At 36.5% G+C, this 22,557-nt stretch overlaps 1 protein-coding gene across 2 annotated transcripts in view; it reads right to left on the bottom strand.

Annotated features, from left to right (window-relative positions):
• USP9X (ubiquitin specific peptidase 9 X-linked) overlaps positions 1 to 22,557 on the bottom strand; it is a 95,945-nt gene that overhangs the window by 9,518 nt on the left and 63,870 nt on the right. Inside the window, exons 24-38 of one of the 2 annotated variants that reach the window (XM_021546153.3) lie at positions 21,765 to 21,890; positions 19,596 to 19,721; positions 16,784 to 16,950; positions 13,424 to 13,532; positions 12,689 to 12,835; positions 12,394 to 12,540; positions 11,377 to 11,599; positions 8,881 to 9,101; positions 8,297 to 8,487; positions 7,696 to 7,869; positions 5,651 to 5,792; positions 4,732 to 5,482; positions 4,153 to 4,276; positions 2,801 to 3,026; positions 1,582 to 1,711 (exon numbers count right to left, since the gene is read on the bottom strand). In XM_021546153.3, coding sequence (XP_021401828.1) covers positions 1,582 to 1,711; positions 2,801 to 3,026; positions 4,153 to 4,276; positions 4,732 to 5,482; positions 5,651 to 5,792; positions 7,696 to 7,869; positions 8,297 to 8,487; positions 8,881 to 9,101; positions 11,377 to 11,599; positions 12,394 to 12,540; positions 12,689 to 12,835; positions 13,424 to 13,532; positions 16,784 to 16,950; positions 19,596 to 19,721; positions 21,765 to 21,890 — 3,004 coding nt within the window. The remainder of the gene's footprint in view (positions 1 to 1,581; positions 1,712 to 2,800; positions 3,027 to 4,152; positions 4,277 to 4,731; positions 5,483 to 5,650; positions 5,793 to 7,695; positions 7,870 to 8,296; positions 8,488 to 8,880; positions 9,102 to 11,376; positions 11,600 to 12,393; positions 12,541 to 12,688; positions 12,836 to 13,423; positions 13,533 to 16,783; positions 16,951 to 19,595; positions 19,722 to 21,764; positions 21,891 to 22,557) is intronic. The other variant, XM_021546155.3, reaches the window with a different exon arrangement.

Raw genomic sequence — 22,557 nt, 5'->3', positions numbered from 1 at the left:
TTAGAATTTTTAAAAAGAAAAATAATAAGAGTTTACATAACTCATAACTTTTGAGTTGTTGGGTTTTATTAAACCCTCATTTATACCTTCTGAGGGAAAAATAATCAAATCAATAAAGATGCACAAGAAAATTATATACAGCTGAAAGATCACATTGAAGGACAGTTGTAAATTACTACCATTTCTTCACAGTGCTCATTAGCACTTAAGCAATGCACAAGTAGCATCTGTGTTAATAGTAAAACCTCAGAGAAGTCTTTTGGACAATAAATGAATCCTTTTATTGTGAGGCCCAGGATAGGAAAACCAACCCCCACAGTGTATTTTGTTAATTTTCAGTCATGTCCTAGATACATCAATCACAAACTTAAGACATTTTTTTACTGTGCCACACGATGTAATAACTGCAAATTAAGTGACAAAATAAATAAGAAAACCTCCAAAATCCCAACCAACCAAAAAATCCAAAGCTACACCTGGTTTTACTGCAAGAATACCATGCACATACTGCACAAGTACTCACCAGGAAATTCACTACATCCCTTCTTGCATTCTGTTTCTTATTTTGCTTAAAAGTAACGATTTTTCATACATTTCCAAGTCTTTCTTATTCTGAAATACAACTGGGCCTTACCTTCCATTTTGCTGATAAGGAGAAGTGTAACTGGGGTTTTCTGGGCATTTTTTCTGATTATGCTAGATACTTGTGTAGTTGCATCCTCTGTAGAACTGACCGCTCACTTTCTTGTGAACAATCTACTATTTTATTTCTCAAAATGCCAGACAATTTAATATTTTCCACAGAATGTAGGAATTACGTTATTGTGGTTTTTGCTGAACAGACTCTACACTCATACAGAAGCCTTCAGGTAACAGTAGTAAGACAAGGACAACTGCTTATTGTATTAGTATTTCCAGCTTTATCTCTGCAGGGTATATTGCGATAATGATCAGACTCACAAATAAAATTATATTTTTCTATCTGGCCTCTGAGTGCTCTCCTACTGAGAGGCCTGAACTGCGCTGACTATGAAAAGCTAGTGAGAAAGAAAAGAGAAGTTGGAGCAGAAGAATTGCATCTCTCTTCTCTGCCATGACACTCATTCTACTCTGGTGTCATGACAGAAGCCTGCCAGACAGAGAATGCTTTGGTAGGCAAAATATATGAAAGCAATAGACATTACAGGTGTAATTAAATTCACACAATCGTCTAGATTAATTTTAGAGATAGGAAATTAAATTCCTTTAAAATTGTCTACTTCCTGCATGAGCTGATAAACAGCAACAGTCAAGTATTTTATAAAGTTTCACCCCCACCCTCTCTCAGCAGGACACTGTTTTACAGCTCCAAGCTTCTCATGTTTATCTTCCATGGATGATAGGGAATGGGGGATGTTTGGGGATGAAGCCCCAAACTCCAAAGAGGAGGAACACAGATGCTAGGGAGCATTTATATGACACAGAACAATAACAATCTGCCTAAGGATGGAAAACTGGATCCTCCTGCTGTTATCTCTGTAAGTGGATCATCAATAAGGTCCCAGTTTATTACAGTGTTGCCAGTAATAGCAATTTGCTTACCTAGATTGGCATACATCACAAACAGATTGAAATACTGCTGCAAGTGGCGCCCGTGTTCGGATACCTCCCTTCTTAGAAGATTCAGTACCGCCCTCAGTAAGTGATCACTTAAACTTAAGTTATCATAAGCCTGCAGAAAGAAACAAGTTCTACTGTTAGTGGCTGAATCTATCATATTTTTATTTAGTTTCTACTTTTTACTATGACAGAGAACAGAACTGGTTAAAATAAATGGGATTTATACAAGCTCCAAAGTACCAGCAGTTGGTCAGTCTTGAGTGTCTCACGCGGACAAAAAGACACAGACAGGGAGTAAGACTCCCATCACTCAATACCATCTAAGTCCAAGAAATTATAGCTACAGAAACTTTTAACTGGGCTTTTTTTCCAATAGCAGATTGGAAAAACTGGGCTTTTTTCAAAGCAGATCATTTTTTCCAATAGCCTAAATACTCAAGAAACACACATACAATTCCACTATTAACTTTTTAGACTGAGACAACCAAATCACCTCTACAGGTATATCTCAAATACCTCGCAATACAAAACACTTCCTAAGTCTATGGAGCTTCAACTTAATTCTTAACAAATTCTTTGGCTGGACACAGTAGTGAAAACATTCTGAGAAGGTAAATGGGACTATGTAAGCAAAACGAGACATTAAAACATGACAAAGCAAAGGCTCAAAAAAGTTGATCTTTTTAACACTGTTATCACAAGTATCACAATAAGCTGTAAGCTTTTTTTTGTTGTGTGCGTGCAAAATCAGACAATTCACTGTCTACTCCTACACTAAGTTACTATTTTTGACAATTTCACTGTTGCAAGATACATGCAATTAAAACTTAGGGAACTCCTGCAGGTTTTCAGGTTAGTGTATTTGTTTGTTGGAGTTTGTTTGCTTACAGTTATAAATAAAATCAAATGTTTACTTCCTGAGACATTACTTCACTAAAATAACGACTTTTTTTTTTTTTAAGATTTCACACTCCCAGCTCAAAGCTCTCACTGAGCTTTCACAGAGATTTACAAATGAGGGGAAACTGAGACCTGTGACAGCAGTTCTCTTAACTGGTTGAGTTACATTCTGTTTTGTGGTGCAAAATGGGCTGTACAGCCAACACTGATGCATCTGCTCCAGAGTTTTACTTTATATTAAATGCTTATCATGAAGAAGCAAGAATAAGTTTCAAAGGCTTTTCATTAGAAAATTAAATACCTGACTGGAAGGTCCAGGAGAGGCAAAAGGTGATTGACATGGTCCGTCTTGCAATGAAAAATGTGCAATAAATACTATAAGTTTTGCAAATGCACCCCTCACTTCTGCACTGGGGCATTCCAGGAGATACTCAGAGAAGCGGTTTGAAACGTTAAAAAGGACATTGTGTGCAAACCAAAAGCGAACATTCTTGCTGTGACGGAGCAGGATGCACAGGGCATCATACCTGAAACAGGAGATAGCACAGTTATGACCAAATGCAAACATTAGGGAATTTTGGCAGACATGTTCTTTTGCAGAGTTTGAAGAAAATATGTATTAAAGGTGATTCCCAAACATTTTTGTTCACAAAATGATATGGAAGATATCCTTCAATTAAAAACCTAACACTTAACTGTAGCATTTTACTTCTATCACCCATAAGAATTAAGATAGCATTATACCCCCTAATTACTCCTCAAAGCAGGTCCTGTTTTGGCAGCCACCATTGTCTCTGTACTGGAAATGGGGAAAAGGGTGAGCAGCAGAGAACACAGGTGGATTTCGTAAGCTGTGTAAACAACACACAACTAAATAAGTAACATAGCAAGAATTTATAGTCTCATTTAGAGATCTTAAAAAACCCCACAAAATGAAAAACCAATACCCAAGGACTAGAATATCTGTTTCAAAGAGGGCCTTGCATTACTCTGTCCTTTCAGCAAGAATATCTGAACTCTTCTTGATCTTTTAATTTAGAAGGAGTAACTTAAGCTACCCTAAATTTGCCAGTATTACACAGCTACTTACTAGTAGCTGGTAAACTACTGGCCATGAATACCAGATTTTCTCTCCAATTTGACCAGCAGTAACCCACACTCCTCTCACCAGCAGAAGGACTAAAACGAGTAAGATGGGACTGTTTGTCAGTGTGGACTTGAATTACAGGCTCTGTAGCAGTGTACATAAAGTACTCTGCCAACAGTGTCTCAAAGATTATTACACGTGTTTCACGAACAGAATTCAAATATAAGCTGCAACAGTGGTTTGTAAAGAGCTTTGTTTAAAACTACTAAAACAATGTAAAAACCATTCTGAATTTGTGAGAAAACATAACCTGTTGGTTCTGTGCTAGTGACAATGTCCATTCTTTTATTCTTTTTAAAAGACAGACAAAAATACAGTTAAGCTGTGTCTGAAAATGAAATTTGAAGCTATTCAGATCAGCAGGATATTTTAAGGCTCAAATTCTTCCCAGTATTTTCTATTAAAATTTTTGCCCCTTTTCACCTTCACCATGTAACTAACTAAATGGAATCTTTTAACAGACATCAAACTTCCAAAACTGTAATTGTTTTTAAAAGACAAAATACCAATCACTAGCAGGGCCACGGACTATTTTCTTTGTATGAAATCCTGTGGTGAAGAGAAATCTAGCAGCAAGCTGAATACTAATCATAGTTATTTCTTCTGCTTCAGGCAACAGATGATCTTGTCCTAAAGAAAAATCAGAATACTCACATGTAGACAAAGTAAAAGCAATTTTTAATAATTTAACTGATTTCAGATTACTGTTTTGCTGATATGATGTTCCAATTTTAGGAGAAACTTGATCAAAATAGCCTTTAGCTTCTATAACGTGTAACGTGAAAATGTAAGCTTTAATACAGGTACCTGTACGCTAACATATATCTTTTACAAATTCAGCATCTCACTTCTGAGAACTGTTTTCAACAAAAGAGCCCTCAAACTTCAGTATTTTAACTTGATTTAGTACAGCAACTGAGTTATCACAGATGAACAACTCAACAAGAGGTATTTAACTGCAGAAGGACAAGAGTATTCAAAGCAGGACACACCAAATTTTCAGTGGCTAGATAAATCCTTGGCCACACAAACCAAAACTCTTCTTGCAAGAAATGAATCCATAATTATCACACTACCATACTAACCTGGAGGAGGGTTTAGGTAGACACTATTACAAGTAAGCAACTTCTTTATGAACTGGAAATATTCCAGGCTGTACTGCATCCGATTGTGCATGAACTGCACGTTCTGCTTGCGCACGCTTCGCTCGATGGCTGAGGGCATTTTAATCTGGTGGGGTTTAGTGGTGATAGCGATTTCTGAAATATATTTTATTAGTTCATTGTCCTTGTCTATCGTGTCCATGCGTTCGTAAAAAAGAATGTAAGCATTCCACCACCTCTTCTGGCGCCTGTAGGACATTCGCTTCATCATGTGATCAAACACTTCGCCCATGTACTCGCCCCCAAAACACTGATTTTTCATCTCTTCGTCGTCATCCATTTTACACTCTGTCACATCTCCATCATCAAATTTGTACCACCGGTTCTTCTCACCATCTCCACCATTCCTCTGGATAATGTAGGAGTAGTAATGTCCACCGCTGGCCTGGCCACTGTGCACAAGTACACCCACAAGTCTGTATTTTGTGCTCCCAGAGTGTTCATTTTCTGACTGCTCATTCTGTATTATCTGATTTTCAGGATTCACATCATCCCCTTCCAATTTTGCTACACCTGCCACTGTGTAAGGCTCCATGTCCAGTTCTCGTGGAAATTCAAAATAATCATTGAATTTGATTGCACATTCCCTTTCCCAGTCATAATCAAATCGTTTCAACTGGATTGCAAGAACTGGAGGCAACTTCTTAATCAACAAGCGTTTCACTGTATCCACCTAAGAAAGGACACGAACAGTTACCAGCTCTCATATTTCCATACTCTCACCAAATACCAAACTGAGTAATGAAAGGATGACTTTTATCCCCAAACATGAACTAAGACTGAATTTAGTACAGCTGTAACATCACAGCTGTACACCAATTTAATATATAAGGAATATTACCTTTTTGTTGCATTTTTCACAATGATATGCATTTGCACCTTCCAATAAATCTCCTTTAACGTACTGCTCCAAAGAATCAAGAAGGTTTTGGTGATTCCTTATATCTACATTCAGAGTTGTGAAGGATTCCTCACACTCGTACCTAGCAATTAACAGATAAATGTATAAGAAAGGTAGGAATATGTTCTACTTTTTACGTCTATCATGTGCTACAGTGTGTAAGCAGTGAAAGAACTAAACTATTTTTAACTGCAGCTTTCCTACAAGTACATTATAGTATCTGTACACCTTATTTTTATGGTCAGGAATTAGAGTGATAAACACAAATACTGCATCACACCTAAACACAGTAATTCAAAACAGATGCCAATTCAGAAAAACAAAACAAAAACAAACAAACAAACAAAAACCAAAAAGCCGTTTTATTTTCCATCTGAAAAACCTCGAATCACCATCTTCATAAAACCTCTTTGAATGTTTATGACTGGCTTTGACACTGTGTTCTGAATATAATCTACAAACAAATCTTTAGCAATGAACCACGAGTGCTTGAGAGACAACCAGTTGATACATCCTGGAAACAACTTTTTGTTTTTAAAGATAAAGAAGTGATGAATAAATTTAAAAAGCCACATCTATTCCAGTGTAACCCTGAAGGGCTTGTTTCCCTGATATGCAATCAAGCATTCAAAGGCTGAATAAATAAATATTTAGAAACACTTCAACCAACAGCAATATTCATTCATCCAATAAATAGCTTACAAAAAATATAGAAAGGCTGCTAATTTGCCATACACGAATCCACAGTTTAGTTACTATCAGTTCTCTTCTCCCTAAACTATATTTTTATTAATAAGTAACATTATGCAAATCCAGTAGAGTTCAAAAAACACAGAAATACTTCAGGATAATACATAATATCAGGAATGAATGGTAACTCCTGTTGCTGTCTGGATCTGCCATTTAATTTCCCATTGCATGTAAGGTGAAATCAGTGCTATCATTTTACCTTGCAGTATTTCAACTCACTTCCAGTCACTCATTGTAACCCATGAAACCTATGATGCTCACCTTACAAATTATTCTTATTCATACATTAGGTCACTGAAGTTGAAAAATTACCACAATAAAATCCATTTGTATAATTTTTTCCAGTATTTTAATTGCTAACTGGAGGTTAAAGGAAATGGTCAGCTTTCAAAATAAAGAGAATTTGCAATAGCAATGTACAGAGATATGTACTGTTAAAGAATCATACATGAACTGAACAGTAAGAAGGCTAACTGATAGTGACAGAAATAAACACAATAATAAAAAAAAGCCAAATGCTAAAAAGATTAAGTTCATCATTAAGCCATCCTGAATTTTGCATGCAATCATCCATCACAAAAAGAGAGATAAATTAAAAAGTCTGGGGAATTACAACTTTACAATACTAAGTTCTATTCCTTCATTTATCATCAAAACAGCGAGCTACAGACTTTCAGTCTGATTTGGCATAGGTGGTTTCTACGTGCCTTCTACAAAACTGAATTTCAGTATTCACATTTAAAGTTAACTACAAATACAGCAGAAGTCTTCAGAAAAAAAGATGAACTTTCTACACCACTATCCTTAATTACAGGTTCCATGGTGAGTATGAACAGTTTTACTCATTGGAACTGAAGATTTCTGCTTGGCTCAGCTCTAAACACACATTATGGAAAACCAAAGACAGCAACAATTGTTGGCCTGGTACTAAAACTTTCTACATTGCATTTGGTCTCTACAATTGTTTTCACTTTAAATGTGAAAAAGCATAATCTTTTCCTGTCTTGATCAATACACAATGTTTCACATACAATCTATGAAATAGAAACAATAATGATTAAGTACAAGGCACTTGTAGACAAATGAATGTTCAGCTGTAGAAAAAACAAGGCAGCAAAATCTATTAGCTTAAGAAACCAACACAAAAAGCCCACTCTTGACCCTAATTACTTTTATAAAGACACAAACATGGGTTGTTTTTCTATTAAAAAAATATTTAAATCTTCAACACTTACCGATGCGGGCATCCTTGACAAATCTTCTGATCAGCAAAGGACCCTCCTAAAACTTTACTTAACATTGCTGGATGGCCCAAAGCTTTTAAAGCTTCATCTAAACTGTCCACCAACGAATTAAAAAATTCTAAAGCATCGTGTTGTTCACGTAGATTTACAGGTTCACCCCAGAGTCTGAAAATGAAAGCACATTTTGTCAAATAGTTTTTGTTTTGTTTGCCAACAATTTATTTTGGAAAAAAATACTGTTCAAGCTCCTAACCCCTCCTCCTTAAAGAGTCAAACTGCTGGGTTTTGATGTACTACACTATCTGTTGTTGTGACCATGACACTTTCTGGTAAGTAGAAACAAGCTCTTGTGTATAATTTCATACTTAATTTGAAGTCTCACTATCAAAAACTGCTAAAATTTGAATCACCCTGCTGTAAACTTTAGTTTATTATTATTATTTCGTTTATTAACAGACTTCTACAGAATGGTGAAAAGGCAGATAGAGCTTCTGCTAATTTACACTTTACATCATTGCCATTCTACTGTGATTATTTTTGTTGCACTTCAGTGATCCAGTGAACCAACATCAATGCTCAATTTTCTACTTACCTGAACTGTTTCCAAAACCCTCTTGGTACATAGTACTGTAGCCTGGAAGCTGCTAAATGGCCAAAAATTACTTGGAGATGCCTCAAAACTCCAATATTGTATTCTTTTCTATCTTCAGTTTTGCTCAGTGCTGGTTTATCTTCATACTGATGTGGATAACCAAAGACATCATCTCGTGGGTCAACATTGCTCTGAAAAGCAGAAAATTTGTGCAATTCACTTTCAGATGTAGCTGTCTAATAGTTACTCCTTTGTTTAATTTGACAAGCTAAGGTGCTTCATACTCAGCTGAAAACCCAAATACTGTCTTTGTTTGCATGAACAAAGTTGTGGTGGCAGGAATAAGGTATAGTGCTCTCCAGTAGAAATGTCTGAGAAGGAATTCTGCCAACCCTGCCACATGGATCTTCTGAGGTGGCCCTCTGGCAGTGAATCTATTCAAGTATGAAATATTATCCCAGTTTCCCCAGAGGTATCAGTGGAAATCAAAGTGATTAAGTAGCAACTGAAATTTATTATAACCTTTTCATTTAAAAAAGTAATAACAATTTAAAGATTAAGTTATTTTATATAATTAAATTTACCTCATTGTCCTGCTTTTCATCCCCAGACATGTCATCATCTACATCACTGCCTGTGCCTTCTATTGCAAGAATCCCATTCCTGATGGCTGGAATCATGTACAGCTGCTGAATGACAGAATTCATGTAACAAGTGGCACCAGCATTTTTCAGTCCCACAAATCCCTTTGGTGGCCGAGGCCCAACAGGTGGCAGATATTCCCATTCTGTGAGCGCTTCACAAGCTAAGAGGAAACAGCACAAAGTGGTCAGGGAACTGTTTTGTTGTAAAATAAAGAGGGCATCAATGCAGTACAAAGAGCAGTTGCATAAAATTATTCTTAGTTTGTATCATACTGCAATTTAATAAAAAACAATGTTCCATAAGAAAATTTGCTTTTGCTAAAATTAACACAATTTCTATGAAGGACAGTTCTATCTGTAATCTTATTGTAACATTTTCTTCTACTGCATAACTAAAGAGGTGGTCAGGCAAAAATTTAGCCAATTTATACATGAAACAGAAATCTTTCCTCAATACCAGCAAGTTTCTTAGCTGAAAAATTCAGCTGAATGAATATGGAATATAACCAATTTATACCTTCCAAAAATTATACCACTCTAAAAAATTTACAATCCTTAAAAAAAGTATAGAATTTCACTTAAGCCTCGCTTCTTCTTGCCAGGATGGGAAACCGTTTTAGCAAGTGCTATCTATATAACTTGATATATATTTTTTCCTCCTGAGTCTTCTCTTTCAGGTCCCTCAGATCTCTTCAAGAACATTTACTATCACCTAAGGTAACCTGTTGTTCTGTCTGTAGTTTAACACAAGAAATTCTGATATAAGAGAGCATGCATATTTATTTACAAGCAGATTTGGTATATGAATCCCAGACTATGCACAGTTCACACGTGTTCTCTCTTCTGACATACCACAGAGATCTGGTGTTCTGTTGTGCTTATCAAACACCTCAATGGAAGCGAATGCCATGAAATCCCCCTAATTGTGAGGTGGTAAGAAGTACAGTACTTCCCAACAGAAAAGGGTGAAGGAAGAAGGATGAGGCAGAGGGGAACACCATAAAGCTGCCCTTTTAATTAATTCATCTGAGATGGAACTGAACAGGAAGAGTGACTCACTGATAGCACCATACAAGCAAGTAGCTCTGACAATCTGAGAGGGAGTGGACAATTTCCACTTCTGGATACTATTTTTAGTTGCTTATGGTTTTGGCTCAACTCTATGAATTTAAACATCTGTTAAATCACTCAATGGTTTAGGTTGGAAGGACCTTTAAAAGATCATCTCGTCCAACTCCCTGCCATGGGCCAGGGTATCTTCCACTAGACCAGATTGCTCAGGGCCCCATCCAACCTTGCCTGGAACACTTCTGGGATGAGGCATCCACAACTGGGCAACCTGTTCCAGTGTATCAGCATTCTCACAGTGAAGAATTTTTCCCTTGTGTCCAATCTAATTCTATTCTCAAGTTTAAAATCACTGCCTCTTGTCCTGTAACTACAAGGCCTGGTACAAATCTTTTTCTCCATCTTTCTTATTGGCCATTTTTAAGTAATGAAGGTCACAATAAGGTACCCCTGTAAGCTTCCCATCTCCAGGTTGAATAACGCCAACTCTCCCAGCCTTTCTCATCATATGAGCCTGGGTTTCCTTGGTTTGATGGTGTTTGGATTTTGTTTGGTGGTTTTTGATTTTTTTCCCCCTTTCCCTTTGTTAATATTACAGCAGAATGGTTTCAGTTTCCCTTTAGAGCTGGAGAAAATATCCTCCTGCTTGATCACTTTTAAGAAATGCTTTTTTTATGACAACAATAATCTGTGCCAAAAACAAGCCTTTTGCCATTGTTGTGAAAATCAGCCCAAGTTTCATTTGACTATTGGCTTTTGAAACACTAACATTTGCAAGTTTTTGAACACACAGCAAACACTACAACCTTTCCCCAGTGAGAGGGAGAAAGTTCTTTCAGTGCAGAGCTGTACTGAGACAAGGTCAAAAATGAGCCTGAAAAAGGAGAGAATGAATTCAGAACTAAAAAGAGAAGCAGGACAGAGGAACTGTGTCTGTGTGTGGACAATGATGACAAATCATATGAGCAACCAAGAAACTGGCTCTAAAACTAAACTGAAGATACCTGTTGAGGCTCTGGGATTAGTTAGCAAGAGCCTGTTATGGTGAGACAGAAGTAGAAGATACAGACAGAATAGGTTCCTGGGAGCTGGTGTGGACAGAGGGAAGTACTTAAGAGATTGGGACAGGAAGGGTCAGGCTGTGACTGGGGCTGGAATTTGGATGTAACCGTGGAATGCAAGTCAGTATATTTACTGCATAAAGAAAAACTAAGACTACACTGGCAAACTGATTTTGCAACATTAAAAGCAGCCACAAACCATCAACAAAAAAACTCAGCATTTGGTTCAGTGGATAATACAGACAAAACCTATACATGATATATACATTAAAGAGTAGAAAATAGAGAATTAAAAAGTATTACATACTAGTGATTGCTGTACCTATGTAATACATTTCAGTCAATGTGTCTACTATCTGTTTGAGATTTCGCACACATCCAACTGCAAGTGCAACAAGGAGCTCAAAGCCAGCATTAATAGTAGCTGGTGAACTACAGACTGGTATGGCCTGCTCAGCAGGCAATTCTCCATTTCTCATGTATTGTAGATAAACATTGGATGCTGGAAAGATGAAATCATCTATCAACTCCTGGAAAAAAAAAAAGACAATAAATCACCTGTTACCCTGGAAATTATTTTATAAGGGAGTAAGGGTTACTACATAAATGAATGTCTAGAGAACCAGAGGGGTATTTAAAAAAAAAAGAAGAGTAAAAATTGAGACCAATAGCACAATGAGCTTTTACATTTAGAACAGAAGAACTCCACTCTAAAGTGGCTCCCTGCAAACCCACCTCCCCAGTGTAAGTTAAATCTGTACTGTTATTCATTGGTAAAAAATTTCTTTTGCAAAACCAGTATTATCTACAAAGCTCTTTATCAAATTAGTGCTGAAAAACCAACACTCCTGCTCTATAATATCAGAGGTACAAAGAAAACACGTCTGATTAAAGAGATGCTCAGATGTGATACATTTGTTCAAACCTGCCCTAAGCATTAATAGCACTAATTAAGAGTATGTGCAAGGAAGTCATTACAGAGGTAATGAAGGAAAGCAGTCCCCTACAGTACTATCCTGTATCTAGCTCACTATTGTTGTGTGATGTTTGTCAAGTACTGGAATACAGCAAGAATGAGAATGTTAAAAACACTTTATGAATGAAACACGCAATTTTAAAAATTATTTTTATCAAGAACATTGATCTCCAATCAAAATCATTTTATGGATACAGCCCACAAGATGTGAAGCTTCTTTTTACTTACTTATAGATAGAAATAAACAACAAAAAACGCCAAAAATCCACCACCCAAAAAAACCCAAAAACCCTAAAACCTCACAAAAACAAATAAACCCCCTCCAGAGGTCAAAAAACTCCAACTTACTTTAATGAGATTAGCACCTCCTTTTTCACAACCAATATGGTATTTCTTCTCAGGTGTCTGGAATGCTAACAACTCTTTTGTTACTCCAAGGTGACCCTCTAAGATCGTTTCTTCGACACCTGTTTCTCCTGTTCTTTTTACTTCATCCTGCCATTTAAGAGAAAGTTAGGATACTCCACACAGCAAACATTAAGCTCAGAACTGCAGTTTACAAGAAAGTTTACAGTTTTGCAACAAAAACATAATTTTCAGGAATAAACTGATAATTATCAGTTAATTAGATCCTGAAACTTACCCTGATTCTCTTAAGCCAGTCAATTTCATTATTGAGAAGAACTTCAGCATTGGGTACATTAATATTACTGTTGTAAGCATAGTTAAGAAGATGTCTTAAAAGGGTGAAGTAGTCTCCAGAATGCTTAGCTCTCTCTCTTGCAGTGCTCTGTGCAAATCAAAAGCAAAGAATTCATGCAAGCTTCTACTTACAGTGCAACACCAACATATTTCCCCTAAATCTCACAGTAAACAAAAAAGAAACCAAGTGTAAGGTAATTTTTAACCTTTCAGAAGTATTTAGCTGCTAATGGATGACTTCTATATGACTTCTAATTTCTATACCTCAGTGGGAGAAAGAAAACCAAATTAAAATTTTTGATCAAATGTTCAAGACAGCCCATGAGCATGGCGAGCTGAAAAGCCCTGACAGGACCAGTAGGAGAAGGCACTAACTGTAGGTATCTCTCTAACCTGCTAATGATTTTTATTTAAAGGTTAACAATCACCAGAGATCAAATGCAGACATCAAAGCCTATTGTTCATGTTCTTATCAGAAAATGCAAGAGTCCCTTTTCCCCTGATCTATCTCAAATGGAAATCATCTCTGTTGCTTGTCAGAAGCAATCTGTAGGTCAGAAGCAATCTATATTGTAGTGACTGTTATTAATACCAATTTGTCTTTTCTTGCAGGTATTTTATCCTATTACTTTTTACACGCACTTTCATACTGAATACTTTATCTCTGAAAACTTACCCCTAGAACAGTAAACAGCAGGGTAATGAAGAAAAGGAGAGGTCTCTGTCCCATGCAACACCTGGTAGCCATTAAAAAGAATTGCTCCTGTGCCATCTGACGAACAGTTCTGGAAATAGTTTAATAGAAACATTAAATTCGATCTCCATTCCAAACAGGACATTAATTAAATTTGTGTTTATCTGCTTAATGCCAGGAATAGTTTAATTATTCCCTACCCATCATTTTATTTCTCCTTGCAGTGAAATTTCAGATGCATGAATTATATTACAAAACCTGTTCCACAAATCAAATATTCAAAGGTACAAGAAAAAGAAACTTATGAACACCTAACCACCACACCTTTGCAACTGACAGCAAATATTGCATAACACAACGATTTGCAATCCTAAGTAATTTTTTTTCCTAATCAAGCACCAGTTGTACCTGGTAAGGCAAACCAGAATTATTCCAGTAAAACTGCTTTTATGTGTCACTGCAGCAGTTTGCTGAGAATTTTTGAAGTGATCAAAATTTATCATTAGTAAGATGTGAGAGATGATGACCCTCCTGAAAATTCAAGTGGCTATAATTAGAATAAATTTTCCACCTTAGAACCTAATCTAATCACTAGAGCAATGCAGGGGAATGGCTAAGCTTCAGTAAGAAAAAAAAAATAGGGCAAATCCTTTTCTTTGATGTTGTAGGATTAATTGTCTGAGCAGTATGTCTTGTCAAAACTGTTAGGAACAACTCTTTTTGTGTGGGAAGAGACTACAAATGAATCTGAATGAATGATTTAATGAAAGTATCTCAAATTATGAAAAACTGAGTTTTGCAATGTCTGTTTCGTGTGGCTCTCTGATTTGTGCCCATGGAGTCAGGGTGAAAAGCACACCAAAGAATCCTATTCCTTTCAGAGCTTTTTCATGTGTGACTATGATTTCAAAGCCACATTAGGATGACCTTGAGGTGAGAGCAAAGATGCATGTGGCTGAGCACCCATCTCTGCTACCATGCACAAAGCAAAGTGCACAAGAAGAAGCAATCATGCAGTGACATTTCTCCAGAATGTTCTCTGACACTTCTCCAGAATGTTCTCTCAGCTTCTAACAATCTGTGGTTCAAGAACACTACCAAGAGCAGTATCGCATGGCCCTCACTGGACAAGTTCATGAAAGAACCCCTCAAATCACTTCCAAACTGAAGGTTTGCACTGTTTAAATGTTATGCTCAAGAAGGTCTTATTACAAAGAAACACAGCTCTCCATTTGTTCTCCCTTTGCTACTCCTGATTTTAAGGGTCTCTGTAGTATTCTCCTCCCAGCATTCATCTCTCCTCCAGTATGAAGTGCCCCCAGCTATTCAGCTGCTCCTCAGATGGAAGTCATTGCAGAGCTTTGATCTCCCTTGTCACCCTTCCCTGATCTTTGCAAGTTCTCCTACTCTGCTCTTGAGTTGCAGCAGACTGTGGGGTGGGGCTGGTCTGTTTTGTTCTTTACAATAATTGACATTTTATGGCGTCTGATTGCTGAGACGATGTTTTTGTAGAAAATCTCACAGAAAGTTATTTTAAGATACAATCCTTCAAGTACTTTGGATACATCACATAGACACTCCTCAGCTCTGTGCACTTGAAGGCAGAATGAAATAGACAAAGGTGATATTTTCCTACAGTGAGAAATGTGACCAATGTGACATGCCTCACACTGTTATGTTTCTGAGTATTAAGTCTTTGAACACAAGTATTACATTTCTGTGAAGCTGCAACCATCTAAGAGCTCTTAAGGAATCATGAGAGGGATGCAGCTGCCTGAGCACAGGCATCTCATGCTGTTTTAGACACATGATGACAGCACAGAGCTGGCACACGGGACATGAGCTGTACAATGAACTCACACTCAGCAGGAGGAAGAGCTGGAAGTCAAGCACCTCCCTTTAGGCTGGCAACCTGAATCCTGCTCTACTGAGAGCTCCAGGACACAGGTTTCTGTTCAGTTAATAGAAGAAAGTCTCTTCAGTGGGTCTAAGTGCCATTGCTTTACACCAGCACAAAGAATTTTAATGTGTTTAGGCCACATACATGTGACCACCAAACACTTTGCAGAGATCAGCAGAATACTTCTGGGTTCCAGGATTATTTAGAACTAACTGTTCGCCTATCTCCTCTTAACTAAGCCAGTCTTGCATTCAGAGGACACCTCTACAAAATCAATTACCTTGTAGGAGAAAAACTATTCTAGCATTCAGTATTAAACATTTTTCATTCTGTTTCTCAGTTTAGGTAGCACAGATATGCTCTGAGAAAACAGAAGTCCCAGTCAAACTCTAAAAGGCAATCCATCTGATCTTTTCTAGAAAATCCTATTTGTGAGATCTGAACTGGTCATCTTCTTTCTTTGTCTTTTATGGTGCATCAAAATTATTCTCACATGCATATTTTTGCTCACATTGTTCTCAGATGGAGCATAGGAGATTAGAGAACAATAGCTGTGGAAGGATATTCAGAGTTCTGTTTGGTATTTGCTAAACTTTCTCTGCACTGCAAACACTGATTTGTTTCCACATTAATTCAGAAGAGGAACTTTTCAGCAGCTTAGTTCAACTTCACCATCTTAATTTACAAAGCAGTCTTCTGTTTCCACTCATGCTTACGTTATTTTATCATGTAACAATAAACAGTTGCACCATTCTAAGTGAGATTATCATGTTTATCACAAGTTTTATAGGCATATGAGAGAAGTGGTAGCTTCCTGTACTGACAGTGTTGACTATTTTTCCATACGATGAGTGATACATGCAAGCTTCAGTGAAACTGAAAATTCAACACCCTACACCACACACAGGCTGCAAACTAATAAAGCTTGTGGTATTTCTGGTAAGCCTCCAGTTTCACCAATGTTTGCAAAGAGTTAACTGTAAAGAGATGCTCTGATGATACTTGATTCTTTCATTAAGGCAAATATTCCTAAACATAAGACCTTTCAACCTGTTTATCTAGAAGTCAAAAACTCCAAAACATAGATTCTGCTCAAATTCTGACCCCATTTATCTGAGAGCACCATAATCTGACTCCTTTTAAAACATACTGAAAAAACTTAAGACACTACTAATTTCAGAGCTCTCTCACTTCTCAAAGAAAACTTTGAATATTAATGAAACAACAGTATCATAAAAAATTAGCATTAACTCTTTAGTAACAGATCAAAACACTGTCAGCCAAGTTTAATAACATATTAACAACTTTCCACCTGGATGGTTTCTGAAAACACCCTATTGGGGTGTTCATATCACAATTTCAAATGGGCTGAAGCCACTGCTCTGCACTTAGGCTTTATATTCATTTTGAATTGTAAAATAATAGATGTGACCAAAACTTACTTGCTGTGACAGTGCAATAGTAAATCAATAATAAATGTCTGCCACGCCTTCTCTTTGCTGAGTGCATCCAGTGCCGTTGGAATCAAAGCAAAGCACAGAGTCATCACCTCCAGAGCTTCACAGCAAACTTGCTCATCTTCCATGTCTGGTTCATTTCCTGCATTTGTCTGTGAAAACAAACAAGAGTGCATAAAGTGGGTACAGAAAACAATCCCAAGAAACCCAACTGGCTCCAAGGTATATCACTGAACACAAACACAAACCACAGCTTTGTATACTAAGTGATGATCACTGCCAAGTATTTTATGCACTCAGATCTGAGCCAAAGCACTATGTGGGATGGCTTGAGCTTCCAGAATTGTGCTTCTCACAGGAGGATTTCAAGCATGAACTTATGGAGAGAGAAGTTAAACAGGACAACTGCAGGCAACAGTTACATCAGTTAGTACTGTTGGGAGTTTTTCTTGGTTTGCATCTGGTGTTTTGTTCGGGTTTTTTTGTTTTTCTCTACCGGTCAAAAAATGGCATTTAAAATTTGGAAAACTCTACTACTTAAACAGAGAAAGGCTATAGTGCTGTATAATTAATTCATCAATCCAGTTTTACAAGGCTTTGACACTCACAACTTATTTGACCAGAAGCTTTTTAATATTGCTAGAATTTATTAATCACTTTGCTATTTTTCAGAAATATGAAAGAACTGTTCAACTTTTAAACGTAGCTGCTGTCATGATTTTTGACACAGAAAATAATAATATTACTGCTAATTGGTGAAGAGGTTACTTCTTAAACTAAACACTTGAATGAATTGAGTTTATTTTGGCACATTTTTTCAAAATAAATACTTTGAGAACAATGGCAAACCCTCTGCTCTATCTAGAAGTAATTATGTTCAAGAAGTTCCAAAGAAACTGAATGTGAGCAGGCCTCAATTTATCATTTACAAATCAAGAGTGCAGGTCAGCCACATTAACTAGAGGCATCAAATATTTGTTTTATATGTGGAAAGGTATCAAGATTAATTAGGCAGAAAGAAGGGATTACAATGCAGAGGAGAGAACTAATTGTGAACAGGCCAAAATATGCCTCACTCTGGCAACAAACACTATTTTGTCTATGCACAATAACTAAAAAATCAGAGACAGTCACTGCACTGCAGCAGGGGGATGTGGCAGTTCTGACACAAGATCAGAAAGCAAACGCAGAATGCCTTCAGCAAGTGCAGAACTGCACCTGCTCTGCAGTGAAGCCCTGCTTAGAAGGGAAAGTTCTTTCTGCACAGCTGCAGAGACCCAGGAGAAAGGCAAAGTGCATTTTACATTCAGTGAAGTACTTCTCTGCACTTGGGCACCCAGAGCTGGGGGTCTGTATATCCTTATATTTGATCTTTATAAAGCCATCATAAAAATTGCTTCCTGTGATCTATAACCAGATAACAGTTCTCTTAAACTGTGTCTTTCCTTCCATGATATTCTTCTATTTCTAGGATACTTTCCTCTCTTTTAATGTTATATTAACAAAGGGTACTTTTTTCCCCTTCTTATTTCTTCTACAATTTCTTCCTCTTTTGAATTTCCAATTTTTCCCCTTCAATTTTTATTACCCTTTTGCATAGTAGAAACCAAATGCAGCTGCCATTTATTACAGATGTCCATATAAGTGTCAATAAGAATAAAAAGAAAAAAAAAACAAAAACAAAACAACAAAAATTAACCCCACAAAATCATGTGAAGGATGAACAATAATGCACAGCTTAGATTTCACCTCTTTTAAAACTTCAATTACCTCAAGATATTTTTACAGAACTTAACTGTAAAATTTTTACACAGAAAAATGTTAAAAAAAACACATTAAGGTCTGTTTTCTTTTAGGCATACATTCTCTAGTGCACTATTATGCTCTTAAAGCATCCCATATATAGATATAAGAGCTTATCTTCACATGCCTGGACTGGCACATGAACTAAATCATGCTTTATATGGAAGTATTACCTAAAAAAACCCCCACAAACCCCCATTTATTTCTTGAAGAAGTCACAGTAACAGAAGCTAATGGAGAGGTGTTGCATTTTGCTGAAGTAAATATCCTTCTTTCAACTGACCATTTAAACACAATAGCAAGTACACCAAGAATTAAGCTCCCTACATATTCCTTTTCCTTTCACACTCAGGCAAGTATTGATGAGTACTAAACCTGATTTTACAAGACAAAAATAGGAAATGCTTTTTTAAAATCACTGTCCAAATCCGGATTGTTATCTCCTGTAACTGTAAGCAACATTACTTAATACAAGATGTGTGATAATCTTCTGATACAGAACTCCCAACTAGTGTAAAGCACATGTGAATCATGAATAAAAGAAGAAAAGCCATACAGATTTAGCAATTAAATCTTTTTCCCCAATGCTTCTTGCATCACTTAGCTCTTCCTTCTCATTTTAGAGTGCACATATGCCTTGAATCACTTCTGTAGAGCAGACCTTTTAAGTCTGAGGACTAGACAAATTAGCCTTGCAGGAAATGCTTATTCCTTATTTAAATGCAGAATCTAACTGTGCTGAAAACATGTTACAGCAGTTACAGAACTGGTGCGTTTTTGAACTCACACCACATTCAAGTTACATTTCACCAGTTACTGAGGAAAGGAATTTGGAATAGAAAATTAAGCTGTGTTATGACAGTGACATATTAGACTGAAATATATCATTGTATCCACCTAAAAGGTCATCACACTCTAAACCTGACCAGGTCAACATTCCCTTTTGTACAAAACAAACAGTAATACAGAAAAGTAACTGTTCAGGAATTCTTACCTTTTCATAGATTTTACTAATTTCCTCATTTGAGCTGAAAACAAGCTGAACCGATCCACAACCTGATGCCCAAACGATTTTTTGTACGGCCCTGATAACACAGATGTCAGGGATGTATTTTGAAGCCTGAAAAAAAAAGATAAATTAACTAAAGCAACATTAAAATACAGCTGCAGATAACACTGCAATGGATTCTAAATTCCTACAAATGTATTTCACAGAAAATTTAAGATTTAAAATGTTAACAAAGATTTTTTTTTCCTTAAATGTAAAACAGATGATGTATTTTGAAGAGTATTTATACTTCACTTATGTAAAATTTAATTTTTTTAAGTAGGATGTAGGCAACTCTGGTTTTAAGACTTAACAGAAACTACCAATTTCAATGCTAAAACCTTCTTTATCTTGGAAAAAAAAAAAACCTAAAAAACAAGGAACCACCAAGCATTCATCTGGAGGCAGCCAGACTCCTAAGCAATGCAAAAAGTTGAACTTATTTTAGTGTTTCTCCCCATGCTAGCTGATAGCCAGCTTGAACACACTGATGCTATCAAGTATGATCATTATATAAAGGGATTGCTTCATGTTCAAGACACAGAGGGTTGAACATGAATAAGAACACAGCTCATGGATTAAATGAATGCAGAGTCACTCTTCAGTACTTTGTGCATGGTCTGAGTTACCAACCAGTAGTTTCTACTGATATACACACATTACAAAACATATTCCAACTGCTATTATTTATGGTTCACATCAACTTTCAAAAAAACTACCAAACTTATCTGAAGTCTGTATTCAAAACAGAATTGTCCACAAAACTGGTAATCTCTAAAAGCAGAAGGCAGACAGATGGATTGCAATTTCATCTTTCCAATGCTAAGACAATAAAAAAGGGGACTCTTAAGAAGCTGAGCTAGTTAGGCATCTGCATCAGGAAACCTGAACAATGTGCATTCTTGTACTGATATGAACACTAACAGTATTTCTAAGAAAAAAAAGGTATTTTATATTTGTTATAAGCAAAGCAACCTTACAGCAGCAGTGTCACAAGAAAAACAACAGTTTTTTTAAATCTCATTGAAGTTTCAAAGTCTTTAAGTATCAACATTTTTAAAAAAGGTGAATTATTCCTCTCTGTGCTAGAGCCTTCTCTTTGGCCTATGGAAACTATGACAGACTTTTTTTTTTTAATTGTGTGATCCGTTATAAAGAGTCTTTGACCATAAAACATGAAAAGGCAAAAAAACCTTTCTAAGACAAACTACAATATATATGAAATTTGGATCTATAGCAGTATCCATAATTTCAGAAAATTACAGACAACTCTTCCACAGCAATACTGTTAAACACGTTCAGATTTTGTTTGCTTTGGTGTGCTTGGTGAAAGAAAAATAGTTTTTTTATTTATTAGCAGGCCTCTAGGAAATACAAAGGAAGAATTAAAAAACCTTTCCTCACATCTCGCCTCAAAAGATATTTCTTCTATAGAAGAAATTTCTTCCATAGAAGAAAGTTGATTAAATCAGAGTTGAATTGGCTGATTTTACACCTGTGGATGCAAAACCACCACTGATGAAGGCAGGTGGCTCAGTCTTGCAGTGCAGCATGTTGTGCTTTCTTTAGACACTGCCCTTTGTTCTCAAAGGATAGTGAACTCGTCAACACCAAGAACAAGAATATAGTAACATCTTCTATCTAGACATCTCAGACATGTTTTGGAGATAGTTTTGCAGATATGCTATATGTACAGAAACACAGTATTTATGGCTTCCACCCTGGAAACCAAGGGATCCAGATGTACATGGGAAGAGGAAGATAAAGCAGTCATGATTTTAGCTCCTGCTGAATTCAGCTGAATTCACTGACATGTTTTATAACAAGACTCCTGATTCCAGATCTAAATGGGCTTTGGCCACACCATACACATAAGACCACTATGTTTGCAAAGCACATTGTTTAGCCTTACTGAGGTTTTCATTTGTGTCATTAAAGAATCTTCAATATATAAAGATAAACTGGCAATGATTTGAGATTTTTCTCTTTCATACGACCATTAGTTAAACATTTTAAAAGGAAAAATCTGTGTCTTACAAAGCAACAAATTTAAGGATTAAGAAAATAGAAAAGATGCTATAAGGAAAAAGGTGATACAGAAAGGAATTCACCAACCTCATCAGATATTTGCTGTGCAAGACGTATTGCTACATTTCTCAGCATGCATTCTGAAGTTGGATTAGGAATGTTTTGTAGGGCATTTTGTAGCACCACTGCCTGGTCATGCGTAGCCTGGTTTATCTGGAAGAAAGTATTTCTCATGCTTACTTTTACATGGGAACAAAAAAGCAAAAAGATATGAAGATCTAAAGTTACTTGGAAAGGTTTGGTAGAAGTAGATAAGACCTTGGAAGGAAAACTACTTTGTGCAAAGGCCAACATAAATAAATCTCCTCATTTTTTAAAAGATACCACTACACCTGAAGACACTATCCTGCAGTGGACAATCACAGAGTTCTAGTAGTCAAAAGGAAAGGCACTTGCTCAAAACTTACTAGGTTTGGGGGCTTGTTTATTGATCAGATTACTTCAAGTGAACCAAATTTTCAGAATGCCTCCTTCCCTTTCAGTAGATGTGGGAAATAAAGGGTTTGGTCAAACACTGGGTCTCCCTCTGGATTAGGTAAGAGTGTCCAGACAGAATATGGCTGCAGTTTTTAATATACTGAAGTACATTTTAAACATTTAAGTTACTCTTGAAAAATTCTGTTCTAAATTATCCCTCCTGTTTTTTATAATATTTTCAAAACAGAAACAGCAAGACAAGTTTTTGGGGTTTTTTTTTGTATTGGTTTGAGCGTAGATCCCTCTCTCCTTAGTCTGCCAGAGCTCCGTAGTTTTTACAAAACCTGAAATGGTTCTTTCCTTCTCACAGAAAAACAAAAGACGGTGTGCTGTGGTTACAAAT

This window comes from Lonchura striata, chromosome 2, assembly GCF_046129695.1.
Source record: "Lonchura striata isolate bLonStr1 chromosome 2, bLonStr1.mat, whole genome shotgun sequence".
NCBI classification, from domain to species: domain Eukaryota; kingdom Metazoa; phylum Chordata; class Aves; order Passeriformes; family Estrildidae; genus Lonchura; species Lonchura striata.
The sequence above is the reverse complement of the archived record's forward strand: the minus strand, read 5'-3'. Positions and strand labels throughout refer to the sequence as shown.